We start from the raw sequence: 22,560 nt of genomic DNA, 5'->3' as shown, positions 1-22,560 counted from the left end.
CATTCTTGATTATTTCTCCTCTGCACCTTTCATCTTGTTCGCCATAGTTCTAGAAATCGACACCCATTTGTTGTTAATTACCACAGAGCAAATTGTACCTTTAACTCCCTATTATCCAGAATGATGAGGAATTTTAATAAACTCTGCCAAAGTTATGATTTCTCTACGTCTCTATAGACATTTCAAAGTCACTTCCCAGTGAGAAATGGGTGGTGGAATCCACGTGGAACCCACGTGGAATCCACGTTGAGTGGTGGATATTTGGTGGTGGTGGATATTGAGTGGTTGGACCCACGTGGAATCCACGTTGATTTCAAGTGGATTTGTGGTGATTATCATAAAATGTTAAACAGAATTTCTAATTTGTGGAACTTAACTCTCTGGTGACATTGCGTCATTTATCATCCTGAAACCACGCTAGTTATGTGAAAATGTATCGCACATTCTATTTTTATATAATTCGTGGAAAGGCAGCCATGAGAGCACATGAAAAATCGTAGACACATATATACAGTAGAATCCTGATTTAAGGTTTTTCAGGGGGGACAAACTTTAAAACACTAAATGCGGAAAAACACTAAATGCGGACCTGCCATTTTTTCAGGTTTTAGGGTCTGTAATGATTGAAATGGCTTTTTATGAATAATAAGAATTATTTTACGTACCTAAAAGGTGCTACATGCAGCAAAAAATTCATTGATTAAGTGTTTTCAGCCCTATGAAGGTTGGATAATACTTTTCAGGAATCAGCTAAAAAAAATGGGTAGTAAAAATAAGTAATTAGAGGATGACAAAAGGGTAGTTTCCTTCATCAAAGAAAACAAAAAGCATTGATTGCGATTCGTTACCCACCATTAGTGTATTCAAAATATACAAATTATTTCGTTTTAGAAATAGCGGTTCAGACGAATGGCAATGGTCCATTTTTATCCTCATTTGAAGATTGGCGCCCATGCGATGCCACTCCACGTGACGTCACAGGGACTTAGTTTCTATACGAGAAGATGGGAGTTATACATCGTCTGAGGTTACCAATGCATGCATGAGGCGTAGAGCTCAGGGAAACATGTCTTAATAATCACTTATTAAAACTGGCTAAGGTCGGAAAGTTTTCTTCATTTGATAAGGTATTAATAATCCTTATTTAAGACAAGCGCTACCAGCCAGCAGGGTACTCAGCTACCCGCTAGCAGCCTGCGTCGTATCAGCGCTAAGCCTCGCCTCAAGGTCACCTCACAGGGGGGCAGCGGGAACCAGAAATAAGTCTCACGGAGAGATTTCCCGGCATTCATACTTACGCATCGCGTTTTCGCGCGCTTGAAAATTTTCACTTTTCATTTAATCGCGAAAAATAGATATCGTCATTTAAAAATCTAAATGCGTGAAATACGTACTCCAGGTGTAATAATCTTTCGATTTAGGCAATAAAAAATAATAGGAAACCACCCTATTGTTTTAAAGAAATATTTTAAGAAAATTTTAATATGCATCAACTGAAAAGCATTCCCACACGGAATATTATTATGGACATTAGTGACTCCATTTTTACGTACATTTCAGTGGTCTCGATGAAATTTTAAATTTTTTTCTGTAAAAGTGACATGTAGGTGACTATAGCATTTCTAATATAATAAGAAAAGGTGTAAGTAGGTACTCGAAAAATCGTCATTGCATCTATAAAGATGAGTGAAATAAAGGGACAGCAGAAGATCGCTAATCCCGAAATCTAAACTACCGAATATCTAGTAAAAGGGAGATTTTCTGGAATTATACCAACTTAGCGTTTTCTGTTGCCTCGGCGAAAAGAGGGATTTATGAGCCTTTAAAAAGCCTCCCGTGCGCACATTTTGGATTTCGAGGTCATCCAAAAAAGGAGAATCTTATTTCTAGTATGCGTACAAGTCGATGGTGATTCAACTCGATGATGGCACCAGATTCGTTGTCATATATCCGCGGCCTCATGCAGGTCGAATGGAACCAACTTTAATCTTCCACAAAACTGGATTTCATCAGAAAAATTGTCAGTGCCTCTGGAGTTTGGCAATTTCGTCAGGGTTATGATGTCGAAGTCAACCACCAAGGGATACCTGCCGGATTTTCGTATTTTTCCGCGCTCATCTATTCTACCGTGAGTATGCGGTGATTTTTTTTTCCAGTATGAGCGATTTATTTTGAGTCATGGACCGTGATAGTTCGTCAAAACTCCGATTGTCATTCTCTTTTGACATTAATTAGCACCAGATAGATATTTTTGAATCGACATCGATATCAATCAGCCGCATGTCGGTAAATTGGCTCCGGGATATGTAAATTACGATGTAAAATAATGTTGTTCCGCATGGAAAGAATGCTCTAACTCACGGTCATGACAGGGGAAACGCTTCCTCTGCTCTTTCGCTGTTCCTCCGTGGAAACTGACCTTGGAATGGATTACAGAAAGAATCTTCTAGTGAACTGCGCAATTGATATTGGGCCTCCTCTTTTGAAAAGAGAAAGTAGCCGACTGAAAAAAATATTGGGCTAATAATGGACTGCCCGTAGGGAGTAGAGTTGAAAGGGGCATAAGCCATCAATTGAAAACATTAGGTACGAGAAAACATTATTGTAGCGGCCCTCGGAGGATAACTCGAGTTGAATAACGATCGTGTCATCAGTCGTCACGTATCATCGAAGTCAAGTTCAAGAAGTGAAGGATAAGGTAGTTCGAGGGTTATTAAAGGATGACTTTGCTCCATTAGATCGGATCTGATACAAAAAGTGCCTGGTCTTTGGATCAGAAGGGGAGCGAAACATTACGAGAAGACAAATCACCCAGCTTGCGAGTTGAAGGTCGCAGCGCTGCGCTCGCGGAAGAAAGCAGTTGAAGAAGCGTTCCCCGGTAGATTCTATCGACTCTTGGTAAACTTTCATGAGACTGTTCTTGTTGATGAGCATAAATTGGAAGATTTGGATGAACCGTCATGAAAAAACGTTAAATCGAGCAAAAATATCTTGAGCGGGACAAATTTTTACGACCATAAATGCGGAAAAACGCAAAATGCGGAAACACTAAATACGGACAATTTTTACATTGTCCTAATAGGGAATGAATCGGGACCCAAAAAAATAAACGCTAAATGCGGAAAAACGTTAAATGCGAAGACGTTAAATCCGGATCCGACTGTAGAAGGTTTAGATATAGAGTGGTTGAGGTTTTAATGGTTTTAGGACAGCACCTACTGCTGTTTTAATTTTTCCACCAAATTTCCACGTGGGTTCCACGTTGATTCCACGACCTAAAACACGTGGTATCCACGTTAATTCTCCACATGGGTTCCACGTGGATTCCACCACCCATTTCTCACTGGGTTGTGGCAAAGATGAACTCAATTTATAAATTATACTATGAGAACATATTTATGCATTAAATTTTATATTATTGTATCCACCACAATATTTAATTCATTGATGAGCAATCATGTATAGATTTTTTATTATTTATTTTTTAATGGGTTTATTATATGTGTTCATTATTTTCTATTGTCTATCATATGTGAAATTATATGTAAGAATATGGTTAATGGGTTATCCCATACATAAATGGAATGAAATTCAGGGTCTTCCTGCAATTCCTATTCTTCCAATCCACTTGTCTCTAATTGCATTCATGAGACCTTTTATTGTGTGTCAAACTGATTTTCTCCACTTCCTTCTAAAGGCTAGCGTGACACTATACAGTTGATGACCTCAAATCCGGAAATCTTGGGACCAAAGGGTTTATAGATTTCTGGTCTTCATGGTATATTTTGTAAATTAATTAATTTATAAATGAATTTAGGCTCTTGTGCTCGATGTTTGAGATCCCTCCCTCTCAGTCCCTGCCTATATGCATAGTGTGTGCTGACTTCCTACTCTTCCCAGAACAAGGCTCGGAGAGTGGTGCCACAAGGTGGTAAGCTGAAACACTATGCAGAGGAATTTTCAGAAGTTCCGTATTTCTGGTTTTCCCTGGTTTCTGGAATCCAGATTTGAGGTCCTTCACCGAACTTCTTTTTCTCATCTTTCTTAGGACTTCCTCTTTGCTAACTGTGTCAATCAGTTTGATCTTCATTATGGAGGAGCTTTTAGTTTCAAGTACCACCACCAAATACATACAGCCACCTGGCTGAGGTCATTGCCCTGGGGCCCTGAGGTCCCTGTTGATGCCACATGGGTCTATGCCACATGAGCCTAGCACCAAGAAGGTGCCGCAAGAGAGACGCTCGCAGAACAGCAACCAAAAGGATGCTCACAGAATAGCATAGAATAGAAAGACTTCCTTCCGCGATGATGAGATCAGCAGTGAATTGATTGAAACTGATCTCTATCAACTTGCATCCAATAAACGTGGTTGTATTTACTTTCGTTTACTTCATTGAAGCGAGGTTAAGCACAGCATTATTCCTAATCCCCCTCAATTCATCATTTATTTGTAGCGTGTCTTCTTTTGAATGCTTCCACAATTATCTTCATAGCTGCCATCAACATCCAACCCATACAAGTAGTCATCAGGGACAGTCTGGGGTGATTCGGGCCCGCCGGCTGGGCCTCAAGATGGTGCCCTCCCCCCAAACATTTTAGGAAATTTCATGCCCGGAAATGGATTTTGACACTATTATGGCTAAGTAAATTAAAAAGTAAAGAATTAAAAAGTAAATAAAAGTAAAAAAATAGCAATTTCATCAGAAAAAATACTGTAAAAAGTGAGAATTTCACAGCTTGTAAAATTTAGTAATACAAATCTAAAAAAAACCTCTGAAATAAGCTTTTCAAATGACCCTTTCAAAAAAATCAGGTTCTCATATTTATTTAGGCTCCTTAATTTTATACATACATATTTATGCGACCTTTTTACTCTGAGTGTGTAGAAAATAAAGCAAATTAATGAAAGCTTAGAATTTTATGATTGCAAAAAATAATTTGGTTCCAGTAATCTGATTCTTTACTAATTACACCTTTCATATAACTACTCTTCATAAGGACGCAAGTGTTGTGGGGGCACTTTGTTTGGGACCCCTTGGAGATCGCAGACCTGACCTCAGCACATAGTCAGAAAGAAACATATTGGTCCCAAATGTAACATCTGATAAATTGGTTAAATTGTTAAAAGTGAAAGAGAACAGACAGAAAAAAGATAAATATGTCAATCGATCCTTTATCTTGAAACTTTGTGTGAAATTATTGCTGTATTACATTAAATGGCCATAAATTAATAATTCAGGTAACACCTGATAATAGGGTAGTTTCCTTCATCAAAGAAAACAAAAGGCATTGATTGCGATTCGTTACCCACCATTACTGTATTCATAATAAACAAATTATTTAGTTTTAGAAATCCCAGTTCAGACGAATGTTAATGGTCAATTTTAACCTCATTTGAAAAAGGCAAGATTGGCGCCCATGTGATGCCACTCCATGTGACGTCACAGGGACCTATACTCTATACGAGTAGATAGGAGTTTTACATTGTCTGAGACTACCAAATGCATGCATGAGGCACAGAGCTCAGGGAAACATTTATGTATTAATAATCACCTATTAAAATTGCCTATGGTTGTAAAGTTTCCTTCGTCTGATAAGGTATTAATAATCCTTATTTAAGCCAAGCACTACCTGCAAGCAGCCTGCATCACAGCCGTGCATATATCTTCGCCCCAAGGTCACCTCACATGGCGAGAGTGGGAACCAGAATGACGTCACATGGGCTTTTCCCAGCATTCATACTTAGCCGTGCCGTTTACAGGCGCTTGAAAATTTTCACTTTTGATTTAATGATGAAAAATAGATATCGTCATTTAAAAATCTTAAAGCGTGAAATATATACTCCAGGATCTTTCAATTTAGGCAATAAAAAAATAATAGAAAACCACTATATTGTGTAAGTACAAGGCATAGATTTTCATTTCTACCTGTACTTCTTCCCATTTTTTTTATTTCAGGACTTAATACTCCGCTTTCACTTATTAGGCTCATATTCTTCCTATTCTCTTCTTCTCTCTAATCTTCTCGTCTCAGTCATTTCCGTTTCTTTCCTCTTGAGTAGCGAATCTCCATATCTGGCACTTGCTCCATGCACACATCTGATCAACTTCCACACGCTCCACTTCCGTATGAAAAATCCCATCCGAAACCTTTCTCAGAGCAATGAGTGTTCATGTGGATTCTCAACTACGTATCATGTTTTTGTTCACAGAGATCTCACTTTCGACAAAGGTATTAATGTGTCAGGATAATTTAACAGATGCCCATACATTGTTAAAGTCCTCTCATTTGTTAAGTTGGTTAGCACAGAATGAGTCTCTACCAGACTCTTCTGCACCACTTAAGTTTTTTAAGACATTTTGTTAAGATCCAGACATGACGCTCCTTTGGTAAATTTGTGCTTGTCTCAACTATTTTCTTTAAAAAGAAAACCAAACACTTTTTAAATTCCATCCTAAATCCACTTCGATGTTCTTCACTCTGGCATATTGGAGAGCAATGGTTGGCCCAACCAGGGGCGCAGCTAGGAATTAAGGCTGGGGGGGGGTGAGGGTTTAAGTGCAATTAATACCGGGGTGTGTGGGATTATGGAATACCCACCAGGATAAGCGGTAGGTGCGAGATTAATAAATTGCGGAATTATAAGATAAACGGTTCAAAATTGTGAGTATTACCGCTTTCTGAGGGATATTTTATTAATCCTTACACTATTCTATTAGCGATATCAATCCAATTTTAAAGTAAAAAGGAATAAACTTAAATATTTCTTAGAGATCTGGGGGTTTTAACCGCCAAAATCCCCCCCTCACTGTGCCACTGGGCCCAACAACCATATTGATTTGGACAGTTTCAATCACCATCAACATCAATATAGTTAAGCTGGTAGCATGCCTTGCTTTGTTCAGGTCGTCTGACTTCCCACACAACCCACACAACTCTTTGAGATGATCCTCAATGTCACCACAAGGGAATGAGAAGACTTCAGCATTTGATACACTTTGAGAAATGGTTCAAAAGATGATGCTATCAATGAAAATAAAATTTCACTAGCAGAAGAGCTCAAGAAGGGATCAATTGGAAAACATTTTGAAGCTGTACAACAGCCTCAACGGTAGAAAAATAGAGATTTTCCAGGTGAAAAACATTAAGTAGCCTCCTTTGCAGGGGATGGTTAAAAGACCACTCATAAAATGATTCCAGTGTCTCAGCCATGGCCCTTATATGCTGGTTACTAATCTCCGGCTTGGGAGTGTTGCCTGAGATTCCGCTTTCACCCCTCAAACACAACTATGGGCACAGTGCGCTGTCACTAGGGGAAATATGGAACTAACTGCACTGTCGGCGGCGGTATATGCTTTCGACAGCGCAGTTAGTTCCATATTTCCCCGAGTGACAGTGCACTGTGCCCATAGTTGTGTTTGAGGGGAGGCGTTTGAGGTGTGAAAGCGGAATCTCAGGCAACACTCCCGAGCCGGAATATGTCAGGAGATTAGCAACCAGTGTATAAGGACCATGGTCTCAACTGTGATATGATACCAATGATGCCTTTCCTTGACGAGGGGATGTATCAAAGGAAGGTTTAATAGCATAAACAGATCCTTTGAGCTTGCCTAATTTACAGAAGGCATGGTCGTTGGAGCATGGATGCTGCATTACAGATATGATATCTTAGGGTATCAATTTCATCTTCATTCGATCACAGGAATGAATCTGTCTTCCACTTAAAGTCATTTGCTTCGATAAATATTATTACACACTACTTTTCAGACCTTTATCTTTCAAATATTCTCAAGATAGTGACAGTGTTGTGTTCTGGTGAGCTCTAACCTGACATTATATAACTGCCCATTAAGTTCTTGTTTCCCTAGTTTAATGTTTGGTCTAAGCCACATCCCTTGCTGCTTTTTATAGCGAAAGGATAGGATATTCATTTCAAAATCCTATCTATTTTTTAAATTTGAAGGGACTATCTAAATAAGCCAAAATTTAATGAAAAAAATAACAAGAGGAACATTTTTCATATGGGCTGGGACCAGACAAAATTTGCAAATAACATAAAAAGATAATGCATGAACTAATGCACTTGCTTGACATCAACCAAGTAGTTCAGCAACTACATGTGCAAAAAATCAACTTAAAAAAAATGAGTTATCTTTTTGATACAAATGAAGAGTTGACCATGGAGATCACCAAGGTGTCTTACTCTACAAAAAATATTTTCACCAAACAAATCAACATGTACAAAGGAGGCAACTTATACATGAGTTGTATTATTTGCCCAAATGTTGATATGTACAACTGTAATCTACTAGTAAATGTAAATGAAGGGGACAGCAAAGAAAATAAAAATGAACACTTTACCAGAAAAATCATTTAATTAAAATTGCAGTATAGTAATTCCTTCGATAAAAAGGCAATTTCCTATAATGATGAGCAGCACTGACAACAAATATTGTACAAGAAAAAATGAATTCACATGATGAGATAATTTCTTTCATGGCAAAATACACTGACATGCATGATCAACACTTGGGATGCTTTAGTGAGATAAATTTCAACAATCTTTAAGTAAAAAGGAGTTTAAATAAATTAAAGATCTGTAACAATCAAATTCATATATATGTATATACTGTGTATAATTGAAAATTGTGCATTCACACTTTTCTTAATGTTCAACAATTTGGGACAGCACCTTAAGTAATGTGTGAGGAAGTGAAGGAGGCACACAAATGATCGGAAACAATCGTAACCATAGTAATAACAAAACATTTTACAGTGAGAAAAAATTCACCAACCTCGGTTTAAACATTTGCAGAAAAACTGGTAAATTTTTGATATGCGATGCCCAGTTCAGCTTTTCTGGCATCCATAACCTCCTCCTTATACATTCCTTCCATTGCACACGTCCACACGCACACAAGCATCATGCCAGAACAGTCTCTTAAAATATATAGTTCTTTTTAAGAAAGCATTAACACATTCCTTAGATTAAATGAAACATGTACACAATAACTACTCAGATGCATGTCACTCTTCTCCATAGAATTTAATACCCTATTCATAAAAAAAACTGATTTCATAAAACAACTTTTGTACTGGCACACACGTATCTTCAAAAATAAAAATTCAAGACACGTGTCAATGTATGAATATGATAATATCTATGTGTCTACATCTATGTGGCCCCTTTATGGTTGCACAAGCCCTCATGTAAATGAATTTGTGACACAAGTAAAAAAAAATTGGATTCAACAAGCACACTAGATATCAAAGTTAAACACAACTTATTAACTATACAAATTTTACAGCATTGTACAACTATTATTTACAGGTAAAAAGATTTGTCTTTTGACCAACAAGGATGACTATCGTTCACTTCGTAACCCGCACATTCTTGCATTGCACTTGTCAGTTTACAAACACATTGGCCCAGAAGGAAGATAGGTACATTTCATTGTTTACTTTCTCATATGTACATAAAATTTGAACAACACAACAATGCAGCAAATATGTGTCAACAGAACTTCCAACTGATATACTAGACAGAGATTGAAAATATGTCTTGTTTTTAGCGATTATCAAATTACCATCCATAACACAATTCATAATTGAAATCGATGCATCAACAGAAAATTAAAATTTTTTCCCCAGAATGAAACAAACGTAAAGCCTTCGGTATCGTCAATCATTTCACTCCAGGCCATCCATTCACACAACTATGTATCAGTTTAAAACTTGAAGACTATGTAAAAGCCCTAATTATCATAAATCTTTTTAAATTGTGCGTTCTTCATTTTAACAGTTCTATTTACTATTGCACATGACTCTTGAAACAAGAAACCCATACAGATTTTGTGACATACACCAGTATACCACCTTAGGCAACCGTAGTTGTGACTTCTGCATGAATTCAATCTCTTTTTTTAATGATCCGTTCCCTTGTAAGCAATGTCAAGAGCATGAGAACAAAGCAGTATGAGTCATCAGTCATTGAAGGTTTATTCTATTTTTTGGTAAGACCCTCCCCCTCTCTCTCTTTCGCTCATTCTCACTAAGTATGTAGCATCATTTTCCGTTAGATGTGTGCATACTGGGAACTCACAAAATATACTCCACACTCTGGATCAAATGGCTCTGAAATTATGTACGGGCTAGTGTATCAAATGAAGTTCAAAATCATTACACCTCAAATCTAAGAGGAAAGTCAGGAGATGTGGGATTTTACCAAATTTAAACGACTTACAGATTATTCTCTTGATGACAAATAGGACACATCCATTACAGCTTACGACATTATTCAAATACTATGAGTTCAAGAGAGACAGTACGTGAGAGAAAGCAAGTTTATGCAGCCTTGAATCATATAGCCACCCAGAATTAGAGAATACAGTTATTCTTAAAGATTCAATCTTTGGTCCTCCATAAAAGTTTTAAATTTTGAACAGATTCCTCAAGATAAATATTTCCTATCTAATAATGAGATATTTTCAAAGTGTTGGCCACAAAATATACGTAGATTTCTCGGAGAAGCGCTTGATTAAAATGTGTGACAAGGTTCGTAAAGATGAAAAAATAAGATTTTATCTTTAGACTACTAGCAGAATCTGATACAATATTATCATGTGACAAGAAAATATTGATAACTGCTCATTTTGGTAGCTCATTTCAGCCCTGTCATGAAAGCTGAACTATAATATATGGTTCCAGTAACTGATTACTTTTGTCAGGGGCTCCACAATTTTACTTCCATCCCAAAATGCACCTAGAGTCGCAGTAATGTTAAAAATCACGACAACAATAAAATCACTACAATGGAATCCATGCTTTTAACCATTATACAAGGCATAATATATTTTTTTAAGGATTTATTTAACTCTTGGGAAAAAATATTTTGGTGATTCTACTAATATTAAATTCTTTTAAATGGACTACGTGATATCACAACTACAGTTAGTATTCATTTACATAGAATTCCTTTTGTAGATAAAATCTTGAACTCCCAACTCAATTGAGTTTCAGTTAACCATAGCTTAATTAACATTGTCAATGAAAGGTCACAATCAAATTGTAAGCTATTTCACATAGAAAACAAATCTTAACAATGATGGTGTGAATAAGATACAAAAAGGAAAAGCATTTACATGATAAATGAAATTATTTTTATAAAAAAAAGAAAAGTTTTTCACGGACAGGAAGACAACTATATTATAAAAAATGGGGCAAATGGTGAGTACAACTTACCATGATCACATTTTAAAAGGCAGATGACCCCAAACTGTCCAGGTACGTCAATAAATTTACATTACAAAAATCACCATGGACTATATATGCATGTATATGTGTGTGTATATATTTACCAACACTAAAAAGAGGACAAATGGTGTCATGAATTGAGGTAAGGCAACAATCATACATGTTAGCCCCCTCGTTAAGTGCAAGAGTAAAATCTGCCACACAGTAGTATTTAAGGCAGAATGTGGTGGACTAGTTCAAAGAGTCATCACACTCCCGATCGAGTGAGACGAAAGCGAGAGAGAGAGAGCACGACAGTGGCAAGGCAGTCAAAAAGAGAAATGAATTGAAGTCCGTGTCCCACCAATCCACAAAGCCTTTGTGCCGTACAAGCTGGAGGACTTGATTGCGATTGAGTTGCGGGACCATTATCACTCAATGGAAGCCTTTTCATTGACAGGTCTTCATGACAACGGGGAGATGAGGCTCAAACGTAAAAAGCACAGCCTCTGCTGCCGCCACCACCACCACTATCACCACGGAAGTTCCCAACGACGAGGTCTTTTCCTTCGAATGCCCTCTTGCGACGTGGGAGGGGGAGAGAGAATGAGAGGGGCAGGGCTTTGCTATGCACACATTTCACCTGAAACGAGTAGAATTGATAATTACAACCACATCATGAATAATCTCCACCTACCCACTTTCATCCCCATTTGGTCCATCACTCTTGACTTACTGTACATGAAAATAATAACTATAATAATTATCTGATGATGATAATTAGTTTCGAAAGCCGTCACATCAATACATAATTGTGGAACCCCCCACTTAATATCCTTACTAAACTATAACAAAGGAGCTCCATTATGTTTCACCAGAAACTATTGAATCATCATCATCATCACAGGTCTTCAAACCTAGGACTGGCTTGACACAGCTCTTCATTTACATCTACCACCTCAAAAGCATTTTCGACTTGGTCAACCGGGAAAAATCAGCCATTGTCGAGCATAGCCTGGATGAGGACCATAAAATGAGGTGGGAGGACACCAGAGTTTTATGGTGATCAAATGAATTTTGGGATCGTTTAACTAAAGAGGCTATTTAAATAAGACTTGAGAAAAAAAATGTCAACAGAGACACTGGATATTCGATCAGAAGCTCTAGGAATAGAACTCTAAAAAGAATTATGATTGCCAGAGCTAAGTCTATGCTGGTCCACGGTCCTACGCGACAACAATCGCGGCTCGACCAATCCGGCCCCTCTTTCTGCTGAGCTTCAAATTTTCTATCAGCAGCCGTGAGAATGGGTAACCAGTCGGTACCCCAAACGTTGGTGCTCTTACGTAATCTTACCGGTGCGGTATGCCGAGAAGAGTTTATACATCTACGACCTCATCAATAGAACAAATAAATTTTTTTAACATTGAACACATTCTTCTTGTTAACTTGCAAATTATTATCAAAAATTTCAAAGATAAAGGTCATGCACAATTCCCACATTCTATCAATATTTAAAGATTTTTATACCCATACTATTATTGGAGAAAATTTTATTCCTACAAAAGAATCTTGGCTATCGGCCACAGAATTCATTAGATACACCATACTGGCATATATTGTATGGCAGTGCATTGGTGTAAGGACGTTATCTGGTATCTATGTTGTCACGAATTATTAACTTACGACTGAACACGAAAAGTACTAAACTATGTTAAATTTTGCCTTTTTTTCTGACAAGGGGAATACACAGTCGTCTGGAGGCCAATTGAGCTCAAATTATCCAATTTGATAGATCATGGCTATAAATTCAATATGCCAAAGTGAGACGACGCACCTCTCATAAAATTCGAGAAAAAAGCAATTTAAGATTGTAAAAAATGAAGTTACGGTACATAACCTGTATTGAATGACGGTTCCCATTTGACAGTGATAGCCCAATGGTTACAGCCGTCAACTATGAAAGTAATAATGGCGAGTTCGATCCTCGCTCCTGGAACCTTTTTAATTTATTTTTTAAGAATTTTATAGTTGGAATGTTTATAGATTGCTTTCTTATCTTCTTTGCCACCATGAAAAATATTTCTTAATTGATTTTTTAAAAATATTTAAATCAGGAATGGATTAGCTTGGGATTTGGATCAGAGGATGAAAGGTGGATAGAAATCAGGCGTCGGCATTAGCCTACTACGAATGGTGCCCAGGGGGCCACAGTTTAATGCCCCATCAAACGGACGGTGTACTCCCCCCCCCACTCTTTGCCATCCTCCGTAGCATTCTACGATGCATATGAAAAAAGACTCGGGTCTGACTTTGTCAATAATTGTGAACTTCTGCAGTTTCGCATGTAAATTTCGTAGGGACCACAGAAAACCGTTCCAGGGTGTCCAACCAATCTAAGCAGAAAATTTCATGCATTGTTCCAGGTTTTATACTAAATTCCATATAATACACTGAGTATACCACGGCATTGAAAAAAAAACGATTTGGATTAAAATTGGTAATAAAATAAAAGATATTAACGAGATATTACTTCACGAAAAATATTACACAGATATTATGCTGATGTCACTCACGTAAAATAACAGCAAGCTGCAGGAAACGGTGACGAATATAACACACATGGGTAATATAAGCGACAAAGAGACAGAAAGGCATATGCATCTGAAGGACCCTAAGGCCAACAAAACTGCTTACGAGTATGAATTTATTGATATAACATTCTCAATAGTGACTGTGAAACATGAAAAAGGAATGCAGAAATTTTTAATTAAATAAACTAAAAGCGGAGCATCAGCTCTTCACATATGCCATTGCTAAGGCACACTACCTACCCCTAGAAGCATCAATGCAAGATATACCTCGCACTGGAAGGGTTTTGACGAGGAGTAGGTTATAAAAGAGTACCATTTTGTCTACGTTATATCACGCAGGGAGTACTTCTTTAGATACTTAAGATCGGAGTCCTTTCTTCCACGACTTTGGGTTCACACCGCAGGCATCACCAGCAATTATGACGGGAGATAACACTTTGGTGCTTTGAATTAGTATAATCAACCTTTCGCACTCGTGAAGTTCTCGATTCGCAATCTATCCCTAAAATACTCCGCTTTAGGTTTAAGCATAGCCCCTTTCCCAGAAGTTCCTGTAGATTGAAGTAGGCAAAATCTCCCGCACAAAGTTCCTTCCAACTCTTCATGGTCTGCATTCCTTGGGTGCTTTTGATTTTTTTAAATAGCGAAAAGGAAGATAAATTAACAACGCCACTCTATTATTAATACTCTATTATTCTCTTGCATCGACGTGTTTGGTATTTTTGGCCATGGTGTCAGCCATCAAATGCTTTCTATTCACGCAACTCACGAACGCACGGGGTATGTTGAAGGCTGCTTTCTGCCGCCCGAAGAACAAAAGAAGATCAAGCATTCGCCAATGTCAATGCCACAGTATTTTCACCAAAATGAACTACTTCTTTATCGAACGACAGTTTACTACATGAATTTGAAACTAAGCACTCCATTTTAACTTAATTTGTACAAAATCGCAATATTTTACAGAGGTTAGGGACTCTTCGTAAAGGTTTTCCGGCGATGTAAACTCTCGCTATGGCGAGTGCCAACACCAAAAGGGCCTCGTAAAAACGAATTTTTTTCCCATGTTTATTATAGGGTCCATGCTTATTGTAGGGTGCCCCTGCTATCTCTCGTAATGGCGGGGTCTCGCAAAAGCCCATACTCTCTTTGACGAGGTTCCACTGACCTTATTTATTGAACAACAGTTTGCTACATGAATTTGAGACTGAGCACTCCATGTTAAATTCATTTCTAACAGATTGCTAGGAATTACAGAAATTAGGGACTTTTGGTGAAGGTTTTCCGGTGATGGAAACTCTCGCTATGGCAAATGCCAACACCAAAAGGGCCCCGAAAAAAACGAATTTTTTACATGCTAATTATAGGGTCAATAGGGTAGTTTCCATCATCAAAGAAAATGAAAGGCATTGATTGCTATTCGTTACCCACCATCAGTGCATTCATAATATACAAATTATTTGATTTTAGAAATACCAGTTTAGACGAATGGCAAGGGTCAATTTTATCCTAATTTGAAAAAGGCCAGATTGGCGCCCATGCGATGCCACTCCACTAGACGTCACAGGGACAGAGTTTCTACACAAGAGGACACGAGTTTTACATCGTCTGAGATTACCAATGCATGCATGAGGCACAGAGCTCAGGGAAACATCTCTTAATAATCACCTATTAAAACTGCCTTAGGTCGGAAAGTTTTCTTCGTTTGATAAGGTATTAATAATCCTTATTTAAGCCAAGCACTACCAGCTAGCATGGTACTCTGCTACCTGCTAGTAGCCTGCATCGTATCAGCGCTCAGAGCCTCACCATAAGGTCACCTCACTTGCAGCAGCGGGAACCAGAATGACGTCACAGGGGCTTTTCCCAGCATTCATACTTACCCGTCGCGTTTTCGCGCTCTTGAAAATTTTCACTTTTCATTTAATCGCGAAAAATAGATATTGTTATTTAAAAATCTAAAAGTGAAGTACGTACTCCAGAAGTAATAATCTTTCGATTTAGGGAATAAAAAAATAATAGGAAACCACCCTATTGATGGAGCCTCGGCTATCTCTCATAATGGTGGGGGTCTCGCAAGAGCCCGTACTCAGTTCAACAAGGTTCCACTGTACCCTCTCACGTTGAACAGTAGTCAACATGGTTTCCTTCTTCGGAAATCATATTTAAGAAAATAGTTCTTAATTTACAACGTGGAGACCAACAGAGTACACCTGTGCACAGGTGCAACCTGCAAAAATTCAATTCTCAACAGACACTATGGCCGATAAACACATTTCTCTCAGAGAAATAGAATTTTTCACATCATAGTAGGTAGAGACAATGCATAATTCTCACCAAACATTGATAGAACATGTTTAGTGTGAACAACTGATATCTGTACCGTTTACTTTGAGCAGCTTGCCGAGTCCTACATCACTTATATCCTGTCAAAGGTGCTTCGGATCTCTGATTGAATAATATTAGGGATGTGCGAGTACTCCAAAATTTGAGTCGAGTAGTTTTGGTTACAGAGCTGTCGAAGCCGGTGAGTTCAGAAATCAGCTGACAGGAGGCACTGTCATGAAACCCATGTAATAATATTGTTGTTAAAGTCAATAAATGGTTCTAATGCCTTGACTCTGAAGATTCAGAGCCCTGAAGAGAGCAAGAGTTGCTAAGCTTGCTGCAAACGTAGCAATCAGTAGTTGACGTCGGTGCCAAAAACCTTTCCGTCAGCTGCGGTGGCTAACCGTCTTCTGACCCGGCGGCGTATTCAGAATAATCGGAGTGAACCTCTGTGTCGCTCATACTTTAGTGTGCAATACTTTAATACCTACCCTACTTTCTTAACTCAAATGCTGGGAGAATACGTAAAAATTGTTTAGATTTCTAGTAGAGATGTGCGAATAGTATCCGCGAATACTCGAATACCTCGAATATTAGAAAGTATTCGATATTCGAGGTTTCGAATAGTTATGCGAAAAGTACCGCCTCGAATACCTCGAATACTTTGAATTTCGCGTCATACACTGTCGCACGCACGTCATTGGTAGTTGACTCGGAAAAATGAAGAGAACTCTAGTTGTTTAGTGCTCGCTGCGCCGTTTTACGCAAGTTGACGAATTACATCAAATTCGTGGATTTTAGCAGAGAAAAGAGTTCGACGAGGGGAACCGAAAATGGTCTGGTGAAAAAATCCGAAAATCCCCGATTCCCCCCACCATGAGAACCTCAGTGCCGCGGGATAGCAACCTTAGGGGCTTAGGGCATTTCCCACGATCCGCTATCCCCCTCCATTCAGCACTCGCCTCACCCACTCTGACGCTTTCCTCTTCTCCGAAATCAAACAAAAGGTCCCAGCTCGCGCAGGGATCGCATTACGAAGACCCCTGCTTCGAAAAAAATATAGAGTTACGAGAACAAAAAAAAATGTGTTTCACGCCCTCCCCCCTTTTCTCACCCACTGACCTTTTTCTGGCTACCTGCTTCGAAGTTCCCCATTTCTGGAGGTCAACAGCTGTGTGAGTAACGTAGGATACTTACATTAGCGCATTTCCCAAGATAGATCCGGTATCCCTCTCCATTCAGCACTAGCCCCCCCTATGAAGCTTTCCTCTTCTTCGAAATAAAAAAAAGGTCACAGCTCGCGCAGGGATCATATTACGAAGACCTTAGCTTCGAAAAAATACCAAGTTACACGAGAACAATAGAAACGTGTTTCGGGCCGCTTTTCTCCCCCACTGACCTTTTTTTTCCTACCAGCTTGGAAGTTCCCCATTTCTGTGGAGGTCAACCGCTGCATGAGTCATCTATTAGCACAAAAGGTGTCTAAGAATGACTTTCGTCAATTGATGTTACACCTTTATTGAATTGAAATATTAGTAATGTGCGCGTAATTTCAAAAAGAATGAGACCAAACACGACGTATTTCTGAGTTTATTTAAGCATTTTACGCAAAGAAATAAATGTCAAAATACGACGGAGACTTAGCATTCTGGCGAAACTCGATATGAGCAGCAGAGCTTCTCGGAAGTTGACGCCGTATTTTTTTCCGAAAACATATATCAAGTTACAATTTATGAGTGGTGCTATAAATCTTTATTGTTACAGTCCCAGACAAGGGGATATTTTCTCAGAATATTTGGTTTCTCCCTGATAGCAATTCCAATTCATCTTCTTGTCTCGTGAGAACTCCCAAAGATGGACTAATAATAATAACTAACAAAAAAAAACTAACAAAATAATTGAAGAAAATCCGGTGGAAAAGAGCTTGTATTTTGTAAAATGCCTCAGATTGTCAGCTAGCACTTGGCAGCAGGAGTGAGGGTAAAGCGATGTTAGTTGAATTAATTATATGCCCAATTGTTTCCATAAAATTAAAATATTCATTAATCAGCTAAATTCCTGTTCGAATCATTTAAAGGAAATCAAAATTACTCCCCAAAATCTTGTGTTTCCTGCTGCATAGGCAACCGAGTCAAACATACCAGCATTCATCATTTAGTATTCGAGGTATTCGAAATTCGAGGTATTCGAATATTCGAGCAATGATTTAATATTCGAATTCGATATTCGAAATCGAGAAATCTGCTATTCGACCCATCTCTAATTTCTAGGAATAAACATGTAACTTTTCGGCTTTGGTGGACAATGCCGGTTTTTCCCTGTTTGATGTCACAAATAGTGCCATCTTTTTGTATTTTTGAACATTACTTACGTTCGATGTTAATTTTCGTTTATTCCTTTGCTGCTTTTTGTGCTCTTCTTGAACTAACAATACAAGAGTTGCCAAGGTTGATTAAACAAAGTGAGAATTTAAGAAAAACAATTCGGTCTATATGGCTAAACCTAACTTCTATAGTTCGTTCTCATCGCCCAATTTAATTCCATGAACATTCAAGATCCTTAAAAATCGTTGACATAATTTTTAATAAAAATTCCTAGAGTTCTAAAATATAGCAATTTCGCCAAGAAAGTACTTGTACAGCAATACGAGTAGCGAAAGACAATTTTCTGCATGCATTAATACTGCAACATGGAGACTCCAAAACCTGCTGCCTAATCATGTAGAGCAATTGACTTTTCTGCATGAGAATTTGAAAGGATCAAATATTACTTGATTCATTTACGTATGTAATCTTTATTACAATGGTGTAAATGCTACTATTCAGGGCTCTTTCTAGCATTTTTGATACATTTATAAATTAAATTGATAACATATTACTGGAGGTTAGTTCATTTGAATTGTACGTATGGAACTGTTTAAGGCGCATTAATTTTCATTCATCTCCTAATTCTGACACAATTACCATCAACATTTCTCACTATCTTTTCCTTTTTACACCAAGCTAGGCATTCAGAATGGAAAACTGACGAGGGGATTGGAAAAATGGGAATGAGTTGGTGCATGCATTGTCATAATAATGCCAGATCCAGAAATGACCTAACTCGACTCGATACTCGCGAGTAGTTTTCAACTCGACTCGACACTCGACTCAAGATCAAAAAGCACTGCTCGCACATCCCTGAATAATATCATTATATATTACTCTTCTATACTGTTTGTCGAAATACTCACCCACAACTTCAGCCTGCCCTCATGGCAGCAGCACTTCCTTGTCTTTCATTCACACTCGAGCCTCACATTCCACACAAAGTCACTTTTCTTCCAACACTACAGCCGATCATGGCGAAAATGATCTTCAGTCGCAGGATCAGTGATAGAGTTCATGTCAGGAGCTGTGAGCATCTGCAGGCCATCAGAGTCAAGAGTTCCTAGATCTTGGCGTAAGGCATCTGCGTCAAACAAGTAGGGAGAGAGGTCTTCTTCATCTATCATCCCTGGAGCCCCACCAGCTGCCAATACTCTACTCAGGTCTTTGGTTGCCGTTATGTCATCACCCGCTCCAGAGGAGAAGTCTAAACATGAATTAAAAAAATGATTCATTACTGCCTATTTAAAACTTAAACTCACTGAAGTCTGAAAGCTTTAATTTAAGTTACAAAAAATTACACGAAGACAAACCGTGCACCAACAAATGGCTTGTTTTATTTTATGCTGAAAAGCAATCATTTTTTTGGTGATATTTCTTGATTTGTTTAAAGATAAAAAAGAAAACCCCACAAGAGGTAACTTCAGTGAGCTGTAACTTCTTTTTGACCTAGAGTAATATGACATTGTTTTCAATTAATTAGCAATATAATAATTTTTCATTAGTAACCAATTTTTCATTTAATATATTGATGGCTTAGCCTCCCTGCTTCCTCCTGCCCAAGAACAAACTCTAATTTATGTGGATTAATGCAAACGTTTTCAGGAACATTGAAAAACTCTCTGCCTTCAATTAAAGGGTACCTTAAATCAGACAACAAACTGGTATGATGTTTGACAGCTAAAATTATGCATGGATAAATGTGATGTAATGTCTATTCCCTTAATGAAGTCTACCTACAAATTCAACAACTAATCTCAGCAACCCAAGTCATAGGTCTTCATGTCAAATTAAATTTTTCCTGCGTTGCGCAAAAGGTCAAGCCTAAGGCAAAATCCCTCTTCAGCCTCCTCCTTTGCTTCACCAATATAAATGAACCCCGTAGGGTTTTCTTTCCTTCCATTATTATTCCGATGGTCAACTAATTCCTCAACCACCCAGTCAATCTCCTCTCATACCAATCATTCATTCTTTGAACTGGGTCTGCAATTTCTCCACAAAAATAGTTTAAAATGGACTACCCTAATTTCGCGACATTTCCACCAATAGCATACTCTCCTCCACCTTCATCCCTAACCTCACCACCCCTAGATTCACAGCAGACTTAGAACTTATTTATAATACGCATGACTCCACCAACGACTGCCCTGAATTGCAATCCTGTATGATGTTCTAAGTTCCATACTGCCCCACCTGCTATCATCCCTTAATCTTCAATTCACTCCTATCCCCAGACTTTCTATCACCAAATATTCTCTTTCTGTCCACCTCTGCTCTCCACAAAACTCAATCCCCCCACACATTGATCCTTCTGTTCTTTCAATTATTAGCTGTTGCGTTCTAAGTACCGGTAGGTTTGAAGTTTTGCCTCAACTATGCACATATGTTTCCTATTAAACCTACCTCATAGATATTTTAGTTCAAAATTAATACTATGCTAGAGTAGCCACACAATTAACCATACTTCTAATTATAGTGTGTACACATGCATACTCTATTATATCTAGATGACAAGTGATAAGGTTAAGTGATGAGGCTTAATGATTTTAAGCTTGAAAATCACCTGTTAGGATAATGTCTGGAATACTGGTAGGGGAATTTGGAGTCTGGGGGGCAGTGTGGTGCCCACTCTCGTTGAGGCCGCCCCCTCCTCCGCCTCCACCGCCACCGATCGGATCCAGAGGCTGGGGAGGGGGCTGCGACAGAATCGACGGCAACGGCCTCACCCCAAACTGCATGTGCTGCTGGTTCTGGAGGTGAGGGTGGTGGTGGTGCTGCTGCTGATGGTGTTGATGGTGCTGTTGCTGTTGTTGTTGTTGTTGCTGCTGTTGTTGCGACTGTCTTGTGGGATCCATCGTCATGGATGAGGGAGACGAGGGGGACTGCCGGTGGCTGTAATATCCACCGTCTGCAACCTGCCCCATGCCATTGTTGGTCCCGTCCTGGTGTGGGACCCGTCCCCCCATTGTGTTTCCGCAGCTGAGCCCAAGCCCCATTTCCAAGCCCAGGCAGGCTAGGTTCACACTGTCGATTCCTCCTCCCCCGTCGTCTGGGCTTCCAACCATGTTTGGACTCGTCTGCAATGAGGAAGGGGAAGGGGTGATTACTAAGAAGACACCAAATATAAGGTGAGAAAGCGATTTTGGTTTCTTGAGGGCATGTAAAGAGATTTTTGCTCACTACAATTCGATACCTCCACTGCATAAATGCTCAACAATCGAGACCCACCGAATCAAATCCGCTCATCTGTATACTATTAGGGTCATCTAGATGAGCAGATTCTATTCGGTGGGTGATTGTTGAGCGTTTATGCAGTGGAGGTATCAAATTAAATTCTTTATTTATTTCATATGATTTCGTTAACTTCCATTAATTCCTATATTAAAAAAACTCATAATCTCCTTTAATTAAATACCCAGCCACAGAGCAATGGCATTTGCCTGTGCACACAGCTCTTCACTCGATAGGTAGTCCTTTGCATAAAATGTTGAGGCAGGAGCGAAACTTTTTAAGCCAGCCTTGCAATGTGCAAAACATGTCTTTGCCTAAGATTACAGCTTGATTGATTGGCTTTCTGGCAAATAGGAGGGCCAGTAATGGGAATATTCAAACTCATAATTTGCAAATGCCATTTACAAGTTACTCCATCAACTTTGTCATAAGTTGAGGGTCGTATTCTCATTCTCACTGCATTTAGAGCATCGCACAAGTGTTATAAAGTATGTTGCACTTATCGAGAGTTATTTCAGTAGCCAAAAAAGAAACATCATTATATACACTATCATGAGACATGTGACAACTGGACCTAAACATTGGGCGAGCTCGCAGGGATACACTTGTTGAGGCCAGGCTCATAAGTCAGTGACTTCAGTGCGGCTGGACCTCAGCTGGAGGGGAGAGGACTAAAGAGAGGGCGGGGGGGGGGGGGGGCATGATAGAGGAGCCCCCCGACACACACCCCCACGGATAAGTGCAGAAGGGAAAAGAATGGAATAACCTCTCAACATCATTTGGGCAAATTGCACTACCACCAGTGAAATTGA

General features: G+C 38.8%; 1 protein-coding gene across 7 annotated transcripts in view; it reads right to left on the bottom strand.

Annotated features, from left to right (window-relative positions):
- Window positions 1-8,356: 8,356 nt before the first annotated feature.
- Window positions 8,357-22,560, bottom strand: part of LOC124165351 (CREB-regulated transcription coactivator 3-like) — a 146,399-nt gene continuing 132,195 nt past the window's right edge. For all 7 annotated transcript variants that reach the window (XM_046542714.1, XM_046542708.1, XM_046542709.1 and 4 more), the window contains 3 exons: window positions 21,081-21,594; window positions 19,384-19,724; window positions 8,357-11,875 (listed from right to left, as the gene is read on the bottom strand). In XM_046542714.1, coding sequence (XP_046398670.1) covers window positions 19,480-19,724; window positions 21,081-21,594 — 759 coding nt within the window. In that variant the 3' untranslated portion in view covers window positions 8,357-11,875; window positions 19,384-19,479. The remainder of the gene's footprint in view (window positions 11,876-19,383; window positions 19,725-21,080; window positions 21,595-22,560) is intronic.

This window comes from Ischnura elegans, chromosome 9 (genome assembly GCF_921293095.1).
Source record: "Ischnura elegans chromosome 9, ioIscEleg1.1, whole genome shotgun sequence".
In the NCBI taxonomy this organism is placed as follows: domain Eukaryota; kingdom Metazoa; phylum Arthropoda; class Insecta; order Odonata; family Coenagrionidae; genus Ischnura; species Ischnura elegans.
The sequence above is the reverse complement of the archived record's forward strand: the minus strand, read 5'-3'. Positions and strand labels throughout refer to the sequence as shown.